At 42.4% G+C, this 11,720-nt stretch overlaps 1 protein-coding gene across 1 annotated transcript in view; it reads right to left on the reverse strand.

The window, feature by feature from the left end:
- Nucleotides 1-5,506: 5,506 nt before the first annotated feature.
- Nucleotides 5,507-11,720, reverse strand: part of LRRK2 (leucine-rich repeat kinase 2) — a 147,318-nt gene continuing 141,104 nt past the window's right edge. The window contains exons 50-52 of the mRNA XM_009324388.1: nucleotides 11,380-11,588; nucleotides 8,056-8,130; nucleotides 5,507-6,129 (exon numbers count right to left, since the gene is read on the reverse strand). Of these exons, the coding sequence (XP_009322663.1) occupies nucleotides 6,008-6,129; nucleotides 8,056-8,130; nucleotides 11,380-11,588 (406 nt within the window). The 3' untranslated portion in view covers nucleotides 5,507-6,007. The remainder of the gene's footprint in view (nucleotides 6,130-8,055; nucleotides 8,131-11,379; nucleotides 11,589-11,720) is intronic.

The raw sequence follows: 11,720 nt of genomic DNA on the forward strand, positions 1-11,720 counted from the left end.
CCCACCCCAGCCTCTGCTTCGCGCTGCAAAAACTGCTGCTGCTGTTGTTCTTCCAAGGGCCCACACCCCGCAGCTTTTTTTTTTTTTTTTTAATTTATTTATTGTGATCTCTGGTGGTAACGGTGTGAAGCTGAGGTTTCTGACCCTCAGCCTTAGCTCAGTTGGTTTAAATTCCAAATTGCAGAGCCCAGGAGCCCAGTGGGTGGTGGTGGATGGTTCTTGCTGCCTCGTGGAGAACAGGTGTTTTCAAGGCAACTGCCAAGACATCAAGGCAAGAAAAAGCAGAACTGAGCATCAATGAACTAAAGTTAATGTATTTATTTGCAGCGCAAAGAGCTGGGTGCTTCCATTGCTGCTGTATGACTTTCTCTCTACAACATAAAGGCTTGTCCTGCTGTGCTGTGTCCTCTTGGCCGATGGTCCTGCATGGGCTGGGCTCTGCAGGAGCTGATGAAACATGGAGCAGGGGAAGAGGTGGCAATGCTGGAGGTGTGTGACCCTGTGAGCTGAGTCACTGTACTCCTGTCACTGTGTCGGGCTGACCCAGGCTCTGCAGGTGAGCACAAGGCCTCTCCTTTCCCTGTGTGATTAGTTCTGGCTTGTCCTTCCCTTGAGAAAGGATTTAAAATGGGAGCTTGTCACGAAATATTTTTTTCCCTTTGCAGCCTCATGACTGAACAGGCCTATGCAGAAAAGAGACGGGGCAGAGTGAGCCTGGCCTCGGGGTGTTCCTTAGCAGGAGCTGTGGCCTGTTCCCCTCTGTGGAGCCTTCCCCTGGACGTGGCAGCCCCTGGTGCCCCCTCCCTCCAGCCCACACCAGCACCCTTCCTCCGGGGGCGGGTGATTTTACTTTTGAGCAGTTCAATAAACTACTCCAACTGCATGAAAGTTGGCTGGTTTGCTGCTCGCTGGGGAACCAAAGCTTTTGTTGATTTATGCTTTTTTTTGCGGTGGGGGGGTGGTAACATCTCCTGGGGGTGTGACTGGTGCAGGTGGTGTGTTGCCGCGAGCACCAGTGTCCCCATGGCTGCTGTTCAGATGTTGAGTTTTGGGAGGGGCCATGCAGGGCTCTGGTGGGGAAGGGGCAGCGGTTGCCTTTTAGCAGCGTGCTGAGCAGACAGAGGTAGGTGAGGTTTGCTTTTCTCTTCCCATTTCTTTTCCGCGGAGGAAGGCTGGGCAGGAGCCAGCCCACACCCCAGCCCTCAAGCAGGGGCCCTCGGCTGGGGTGCCCACGGGCAGGTGGTGATGGCGCAGGAAATGAGAGCTGCCTGCCTCACCGGGTGTAGCCCCGGAGATCTCCACCGTCAGGGCAGTGCCCTGGGAGGGACATTTGCTGGGCAGCCCTGTGCTGCCACCAGCCTGCTCGCCTCCCCTCCTTGGTGTCTTTCAGAAGGAAGGAAGAGCCGTGGGTCCGACCGGACGCTGCACAGTCACGTTTTCTGCCCTGTCCTCCCTGCCGGGGACAGCCCTGTAGGGGGGGGATTTGTGGGGTCTCAATGGCAGCACCAAAGCGGGGTACCTGGCCCCCCCCAGTGGGAAGGAGGCTGGGCTGGGCTGGCAGCAGACTGTGCTGTTGCACACTGTCACACGGTCAGCTTTTCTTCCTCTTCTTTTTTTTTTTTTCCCTTTTTTTTTTTTGCCCCCAGACTGCAAAATGCTTTCTGTGCTTCTCGGCTGGATGGGAGCAGGGCCAAAGCCCACCACCGCAAACAGCCCTGCCCCTCTCCCAGGCACAGCCGCGCCGTCAGGAGGCAGCGCCAAGAGGTGGCGTGGGAAAAGCACGACAAAAGGCAGAGAGAGAAATGGTGTAGAAGAGGAAAAACACTGGAATTGCCACAGAAGATGATTTTAATTTCTTTCCCCTTTTCTATCCACTTTAACTTTTCAGGTCATTGACACTAATGGGCTGTGGTGGAAGTGAAGTAAATTATTACATGTGCCAGAGACATAACAATGATGTAAGTCTCTTCTTGCTAATTAGTGGCAGCCTTTGTAGGGACTGATGGCAGGGTTTGACAAACCTGACGGTATTCACCTGCTGCCTTCTCAGGCTGCAAGAAAATCAAAGCAACACGGAAGAAAAGGAAAAAAAGAAAAAGCCTTAACTTGCTTTTACTTTCATTTTAGTTTTAGCAGAATCGTATTAAGCTAGTTTAAAAAAATTGCTGGGTTTTTTTTGTTGAGCTGTGGGTGTATCAATTTTAAATAACTTTTTAAAAATAATTCCCTTTTATTGCTCAGTCCAAATAAACCATGTAAATGGTAGGCACCAGTCAGCAGAAGGTCACTGCAGCGAAAAAATTCTTAATGAATGACTTAAAGGGCAGAAAATAAGCGAGAAGAGGAATTGTTCATACGCTTCTCTACTTGAAAGACTGATACAAAAATCTGAATGTCATTGCCTTCTCCTCATCCACTGAGCCTCATTCTTTTCCCTCACTACTTGCTCGTGTCTCTGGTATCTGACGAGTTCATCATAAAATGGATTATGTGCCTTGCTCGCTCCAGGTGGATGGGTATGATTATTAAGTGGCAGTAATGACAAATGCCCGTGTTTGGGGATCAACTCACACCCAGGAGGCCTCGTTCTCTCTCCTCCATTACACGTCCCAGTTTTGCCCCAAAGTGGTACATAAAGAAGTAACAGGATAATAATAAGGGACACCAAAGGAAGTATGAGATTTCAGAGTAAGAGGAACGGCAGTATATAATACAGAAAGTACATGAAATCAGGCTGCATAACTTTTTTACAGTGGGATTAACCAGGAACTGCTTGTAAAAGAAATAAGGTTAAAATTAAGGTACAGGTGAACCAGCTCTATGTCAGAGCAAGCAACCAATAAAAAGAATGACCTTAATTAAAGGCAATAGCACAGGAGGGGAAAGATGCTTTAAAAAAAAAAAAAAAAAATCAGTATCTAGTCAAGCATTCAGCTCACTGTACAGCTTGTCTCTTTGTCTTTAGGTCTACACCCCAGTAGCCTTTAGCCACACAGTTCTGAGGAACGTGGGATTAATTATGCATTCCAGCTCAGGTGTTACATCACAGCCAAACTGTGCTGCTTGTTTCCCATGAGCAAACAGGCTCTTTTTTGAAGTAAGGGTTATCCTTCTGTTTTCAGGTGCTGGATGTTATCCTAAGTATACAGGAAGCATTACACCCGGTAGAGCTTATACTCTTACGTGATCACATCCTACTGGTTTCCAAACAGCTCCACTAAAACCAGAGGGAACACAGTGTCATGGATCTTTTTTTCCCTCTTTCCTTATAGTTTGCCAGTAGACACGTTTCTGGGAAAAGGTTTCCTTATAGCACGGGTTTAAATGGTTGTTGCACAGAAGTGCTGGTCTTCCCCTTGGTGGCATGTCCCAGCTGGGAAGGGGATGCCAGTCCCTGAGCGCTTCTAAATTGGACCTGCACACTTACCGCCTGCCAGCTTCTGGCCAAACAATTTTGCAGCCACCTCCTTCCTCAGCCTTCCCACACTCAGGAAAGAGACAGATGCTGAGGGCTGTCCACTTTATTTGACAGGATAGGCCCTGTCACTGTTGTCTCCAAGAAATGCCACACTCGGCAGACAGGCAGCTGCACAGCATGAGCTGAATAGGGCTCAAGATGGCCAGAGATGCACTTCCAGACTATATCAAATGGCAAAGAATAACAAGAAGCACCAACGCAGGATCTTCTCCAAATCTTTTCTTACAGTACTAAACAGTATTTGGGGAGGATGCAGCTGGATCACTGTGCTCCATATGAAGGAGTGCTGTATTGCTAAATAGTCACAGTGGGCTACCACTGTTACAGAATTTTACACTCTGACCACTGGTAACAGTGGCCAATTTAGTCAGGTTGTAATGACCTCCTGTCTTTCCTTTGGTTGCTATTGTTTCTCTCGACCTTTGCTATCCATGTAGTACCTAACATCGTAGGCCCGATTCAGTCCACAGATCATTCTTTTCCAGAGAATCTCGGAAGAGGTGACTAACGACTGCAAGGACAGTACTGCTCACGCGTCACCTCCCATCTCTGGGAAAGGCTGCGAGGAACACTAAGTAGAAGACAAACTGGGGAATGGAAAAGGGCTCAAGACGTGCACTGTGAGACAGAGAACAAGCGGGAATGCAGCTGTGTCAACACACCCCGCAGAACTGGGATCTTGCATCATCCTGATGTAAGGGATTAAGCTCCACAAAAACTGCACACAAAAGCTCCTCCTTGGAAATTCAGCGATCAGAAAGTACACTACGTTATTAACAAAGCACAGTTTTAATAAAAACGTTTAAGGCTTACATCTCAAAATGACTTATAAATAAACATAATCACAATACATGTATTCTATTTTTTTAAAAAAGTATTCATTATAAGATAATATATATTTTCTGAGTTATAAAACACCATATAAATAGCAAATTATTCTCAGTATGCAGATTACAAGAATACATAAAAACTGGGGTGCATATCTGAAAGGAATCCTGAGTACGCACTCAACAAATGGCAGAAAACACAACGATACATAATATCAATTTTTGTTGATTTAACATCAACAAAATATCAATATCATAATTTGTTGAATTAATCAATAATTGGACATAATAAATGCTGTTGTCCTAGTACGTAATTTCTCCAAAACTGTAACAATGGAACTGACAGAACTTTTTGGTTGCTCAACCTTGTTCAGCTCCATAGACTCAGGAATGGCGCTGGGTATGCCACTCCCTGAGGTTTCAGGAGCGCCCTATAGATTCTTTTGGTATCAAAAAAAGAAAATGACATCTGTCTTCTGATGGACAGAAATAAGGCACGCACTTACTTAGAGCAGGTCAGTGCAGGCTGTAAGAAGCAGCTTGGACTTATAGCCAGAGAGCAGCAAAAGGCATCTCTTGAATGAAGATGTGTGGCAACAAATTCTGGTAGTTATACGCAAGAGGTAGCCGATTCTTACACTCCTCAAGGTTCCGCTGCTTACCCCCAAAATAAGAATATAAATTAAAACAAGAATAAGTGGAAACATCACACGTTAGAAACATCAAAGTAAAAGGTTCCCTTTTTTTTTTTTTTAGATTGAGATAAGCAAACCAGCAAGTTGACTAAGAACTAGCAGTCTGGCTACAGCAGCATGCTGCTTTCTTTGGGGTACAAGTTGTAGCAGCATTTAGATCAGAGCTTTCTCCCTGTGTTTTCTCTTGGCTTTTCAAAGTGAGCTGTACAACAGATATACGTGAATGGTAATGTTCATAATGATGTGACTGCATCTCCTAGAACAAGGCAGACTGCAGTACTGCAAGAGGACACCAACTTGCAGAAGCCTGTCGGTGTATTTAAATTCTGAATTCTGAGCTACTTTATTACTGTAGCACAACTTTTTTTTTCTGATCATAATGAGAAAATGTCAGTTATTCATGGAAGAAATAAAGACTATTCTGCCTGTTGTTTTCAAGGAGTAATGTCGCCATATGTTCCTTTAAACACTGCTATTATAAAAAATATAATGTTTATATTTTGTACTCATGTACTCAGGGTCATGAGCTCTGACTTATTACTAACACATGAATCATCAGAGCAAACTCATACACGCAAACTGCAATAAACACACAGAGGCTTAAATTTTGCTTCTTATTACAGCGTCAACTCAGTAGAGATAATGAAGTAAATAAGAGCCATTTATAGTCTCCTGGCTTATTCCCAATTTAACTGGGATCAAAAACCGGATGAACAATGTTGTACTGAAGTTGAGCCATAGTTGCTGAGAGCAGAACTTCACAAGTAAACAACAGATGCGTGATAACACTTTAGATGAGAAATTCTCAATAGTTTTCTGTCCTTTCAAATATTAGAAATAACTTATCCTTCTTTTTTCTTGGTATCCTATGAATACCAACTGCCTCTCTCATGGCAATTTTCTTCCTGGTTTTTGGTTAAAAACCCCAGCAACAAGAAGTTGTAAATATTGCACAGTAAGTTAGGATGGAAGACTAGAAAAGAGAATGGCACTTGCAGGGTGACTCTTCAGTCCAAAGAAAAGCTCTTCATTTTTTCTGCTAATTCCTGTCTCATTTCTATATGTTTTTTCAGGTTTTGCACTTCATGGGGCAGGTTGATGTCCCACACTGAAACGCAGGATTGTAATTCTGGAAAAAAAAATTAAAAAAATTGGAAACTGCAACAGAGAAGAATTAGTGCATCATTAGAAGTGGTTTTGCTTATCTGCTTATTTTTTTAATTACTCGTAAATTGTTTCAATGAAGCATGATGCTTAGGACCTGGAAGATAAGTTATATGACACTTTATGTGTGAGGTAATGCAGTTATGGGTTACAAGCTGTTTGTACTTGCACAGTGATTTGGATTCCAGTTCCTAAACTTAAGGTATACAATTTAAAAGCACTTGAAAAACCATTTCTGGTGCCTGTGGGCCATAAGGTACTGACCTGAGTTATAGCTAATGCTAGTACTGAGGTGCCTGCATAAAATTTCATCTCTGTTTTCCCAAGCAGATAGACCCTAAATGCTTACAAGACTCAAAACCCATTCACTGTTACCTAAAAATGAAAACTGATTTCAGAAGGTAGTGTGTATGCTGGGAAAAGGCCACTTCTTCAATCTCCCTTCATGCAAACAACTCTTTATTCATGGAGAATTCACATTGCTTTCAGTGGAATAAGGATAACTGAGAACACTTGCATGCGTAGGGGCTCACAAACTAAGGCCCAAGGTTTCTGGGAGTCTCTGATTCCTCTCTGTGTAATTAATGGCACTCTTAAATACAATAAGGCAGCTAAAAAGGCAATAGGTGTTCTTATGGTAATAATCGGGGAATATCAGAATATAAAAAACACTGCTGTAAGTTTGATTCTTATTTTACTCTAGTCAGCTCATCTACACTTGCCACCCTTAACTTCATACTGTCATTGCCACATTTTTAGGAGTCGCTGAAACTGGGATGAGATAAAGGTGAAGAAGGGCATCGATCAGAGCATCAACTGTAACTGTTCTTAGAAAAACCCAAAGATGGAGATTTTCTATCTTCCTATTCCAGCACTTCATTATCCTAATTGTCAGGAAGCTTTTCCTGATATCTGACCTAAATCTCCCTTGCTGTAATAGAAGCTGGTTAGTCCTTATCCTACCCCCAGGGAATATGCAGAAGTCTCTATTCCCTTCCTCTCTATTTACATATTTGAAGCCTATTATCGTGTCCTCTCTAAGCTTTATTTATATTAACCAACTTAACTTCCTGCAACATTTCCTCACAGGTTGCATTTCTCTCCTCTGGACTATTCCTAATGGCCCAGATCATTCAGCAATGTCCCAAATGGATACGCTCCTCCAGCAGAGGCCATATCAGCACTCAGCAGTGTAAGAATTAGCTCATGTCTTAGAGACACCACTTTTCGATTGGTGTGAGAACAGTGTTCGCCTCTTCTGCAGCAACGTGACACGGTTGACTCATGTTCAGCCTGCGATCAATTATAACCCTTTTTCTGCAGCACTGCTGTTTAAGCTGATCATTTCCTCATGTTGGTACAACGGATCATTCCTAATTAAGTAAAAGGTCTTGCATTTGTCCTTACTGAATTGTATCCTATTTCCTTCCAGACCATTTGTTCTATTTGTCAAGGTCAATTCTAATCCTGCCCTCCAGTGTGCTTGTGGCTTTGTCTTAGCTGAGAATTGTCTGCAAATCTGAAAAGCACATTCACTATTCCTTCATTCACATCATTCATGAAAACATTGAGGATTCCTGGCCTAGCACAGATCCCTCTGGAAATCCATTTGATACATTCTCCAATTAGACAATGACATTTACTCTCCAAATACAGTTTTCCAGCAAATTATATTATATACTTCAAATAGTGGCTTCCTCTGATCCATTTTTGGAAGTTACTGTTAGTTTTTATGAAGCTCAGAAATGCAAAAGACAACAAAAACTAATAATGATGTTTCAATAATATTATATCAAACAATGATCATCAACTCTCCAATCTCAGAGGGCAGTCAAGCATAATAATGTCTACTCCACTAATAATACAAATTAAGAAAACACAGTTCAGGTACCTTTGTGATATTTGTTGTCTTCGGTGTCACTTTTATAGCAATATCCCAAAACCAGGACTGCATTCTTGAGACTCCCTTTTTCAAAGAAATAAAATGTCAAATTTTAATTTTAATGGGAACTTTGTAATTCAAGTACAAAAGGAGTAGATGACCTCATGCCATTAAGAGGACAGAAAGCAGAGTTCAGTCAACCAGACCCTTTATTCAAAATCATTAACCATGAAAAACCCAGACATGAAAACAATATAGTTCACGTCTCCATTTAATGTAGGGGTTTATCAGGGTTCAAAGGCATACGCACTGGATCAGCTGGCCAGCCTGTTGAACGAGCCCAAGAACAAAGCGCCCTATTATATGCCGCAAGCAGAGGTAGCAAGAGTCACAGGAAACAGATGTCACAGTGAAGGGATAGGCTGCAAATGAAGTCCCAGTGCACAGCAGAAACACAAAGTGCCAGTAATCAGTTTGGTTATGAAAAAAACAAAACAACCAAATATCATACAAACTATCTCAACTACCGATGGCACGTAGGTAGGAAGAGAGAGTTAGCAGGGAAGAGAGTTAGAAATAGGGGATGGATCATAGGAAGGCGCCTACTGAATAATGCAAAAAAAGACTACGAAGACCAGAGTGGTTGGATCACAGAGGGATAAGTTGAATGTGCCAGTGTTTCAACATCAACTTCCCACTTATTCCCAACAAGACTTGTTTATAAATTTCTTGCAAGATAGATAGAAGCTGTTAAGTGTTCTCCTGCCACAGCAGCTCCCTGTCCTACTGGCAGCGCAACGAGGGCAGTGAGCCCTTGGCTGTACGCTGGTACAGGAATACAGGACCCAGCCTACGTACCTGGGTCACGGATCAGGCCAGGGAAGGAACAGCCCTCCGTGTGCAGACACCCCAGCTGCAGCACTGCACCCCACACCTCTTCATACATGAAGTCTTACACACTCCCCCAGGGAGATGAGGAGGGAGTTTCTGGGGTATGAGTAGACTGGAGCATGGCTTACTGTGAAAGCCACAGTCTTAGAAGTTTTGTGTGACCACACTGCAGTGTCCCCCCTCCGATACGTTCCTTCTGAATCAGCAAACATTTCTAGTGGGTCCCCCAGGATCTCTGCAAGGTAGAGAGAGATTTTTCCTGCCCTGTGGAGATCTGCAGTATATTCTCCTTTGATATTGATGTAAATCTGCTTATGGTAGATGAAGGCTGGTGGGAACCATACACATCTTCCATGCTCAGATTTTTCATCACTATTTTTTTCTGCAACCAGTCCTATCCATACTCCATAAAAAAGTGATTAGAAATTAAGTATAATGTTTCTTATTCAGACAAAGGTCCTTTCTTACTATACAGAAGTCTAAATTTTCACTTGCAAAATGAACTACAGATTTAGATATAAATCATTCTCTATGATAAGTCTCATGTCTTATACGTCAATGTGTTAGGTGAGAGAATTAGAAAAAGACATTATATTTCCATATTCATAGATGAACTACAGATAAAATTGATGTTTCCAAGTCTGGCAATCTCTTTTCCCTGAAATATTTAAATCTGATTGACATTACATATTTTAATCTTAAATGAAACTATTTAATACAAAAATATTTCCCTCGATCTTCTCTCATTTCACACAAGCAATGTGTTACTATTGAAGAATTGCTCAGCAGCCTCAGTGCCATTTTCACTGATTCTGTGAAAATCCCAGTAAAAACAAAGCCTTTGAATTCAGGAAAAAACCCAACCCTTATAAATAATTGCTGGGAAAAACGATCAAAAGAAAAAAGTACACATCAAACTGCACGTATCAATCTTACTTGCCATTCTTGAGATTTGTGCAAACGCAGCTAAACTCTTTCTCCTGAAGTATTAACTTTTCTATACATAAAATTTTGATTTAAAATGTTGAGATGACTAGAAACAAAGAATATGAGACTCAAGGCTTTTTAAATCACACTGTATTATTCCATACGATATACTTTCCCTATCAGTGACAGTAATAAGTGAGGCAGAAATTTTGTTTTCATAGTAAGTATTCTTTACAAAATGCTAAAAATAAAATGTCCCTTTGTAGTACTAATATTGTAGCTATCAGGACTAGAAGGACTGAAAATGCTGTGCTAGTGAATCTGGACACTATAGCTGGCACTCTTAACAGCTGAGGACTGAACAGACTCTACAAACTTGCTGTCTCAGACAAAGGCAAGTCAGAGGAAGATGGAGGTTTTTTGACTCATACAACGCTGTCAGCACTGTGAGATAACTGTAGTCTATGGATACTTCTGGTGCCAGAAAGGAAAAAACCAGCCCCCAAATTAAGTTCATGATGGTAATGAGAAAACATCTGCAGCCTGGAACTATGAAGTTTGCTAGCAGGATAACAGTATGTTTCTGAGTCCACAACAACAGCTTCAGAGTCTTTTTTTGACAGCAAACACACTTTAAATCACACTGACAAGGGAACTCCAGAGTTTTTTTCAAAACACAGTGGAAGGTGATGGGAACCCACATGTTGTGCCAGAGTACTTTTTGAAGTAATGTATATTTTAAACGTACCCACCACTGCAGTACAATGAACTCTTGAGTTGGTATGGCCTTTATTACTTTTGGGAGGGATGCAGGAAAGTGTACAGGTGAAGGAAGTTAGAACAGCCAAGAAATGCCCCATACTCAGCTACGTTCCTCTGGCTATTCGTAATTACCACTGAAACCCCACAGCTACTGTCTGCCTACAGCAGCCTGAAACAACTGGCCCTGGTGACAGGAACAGCACATATGTACAAGTCTACACCCTGAGTCCAAGTGTGTAGCACTTTCCCAGCTTTGCTGTGATCTGCCTGTGACCCAAACCTAAAAGAACCATTCCTGAATAAGGATGGGAGAAGAAAACTAGGCAATAAGCAATTAAGGAAAAATTATTAAATCCTAACAAGCTCCACAGAGAAGGCAGAAGCGTAAAACTTAAGATGGAGAAAGAACACAGGCAGACACAGATCAAGATGAAGGTTATGGGACAGAAGACGGTGAGGCTGTGCTGAAGCATGGCATAAGGACGCAGTGAAGGTGGGGTGCGTTCATGTGCTGACCAGTGACAAGCCAGGGAAGAGCTGTTGTTTTATGTGGGCACAGGTATGACAGCCTGCTTGTATTCAGCTAACACTGGACTGTCTGACATTGACTGAAGATGACAGCAGTGGAATAGAATGAATGAACAAAACACGGAAAATGCTAATCTGCTCCTGGAACACCATGCCAAAGAGGAGACAGAAATCCTAACCTTGGCACTGATTTCAAAGTACTCGTCATTTGATGGTTTTGCTTACCTAGCTGAGCTGTTACCATGACTCTAACAGAATCACAAAAGTTGTCTATAACTCGTACAGGACGACGTGTTGATAAATCAAGCAGCAAGATATGTCCTCCTCCTGTCCCTATCCACAGTGCAGTATTCTTCTGCAGGCAAATTGTCTTCACTCTTCCAGAGTAAGGCAGTTTATGTTTTGATTCCTTATTTAGTATTTCCACCTTGTCCCTATGAGTATGGAGAGAATTTGTATTAAAATCTCGTGGCACACTATTCCACAACTGCTAAAACCACTCTCTCAATACCAACCTTTTAAACAATCATTCATCAAGACAAGCCGCAAAAATCTCATGCTAATCA

The sequence above is a fragment of the Pygoscelis adeliae genome, unplaced genomic scaffold, assembly GCF_000699105.1.
Source record: "Pygoscelis adeliae isolate BGI_AS28 unplaced genomic scaffold, ASM69910v1 Scaffold315, whole genome shotgun sequence".
NCBI lineage: Eukaryota > Metazoa > Chordata > Aves > Sphenisciformes > Spheniscidae > Pygoscelis > Pygoscelis adeliae.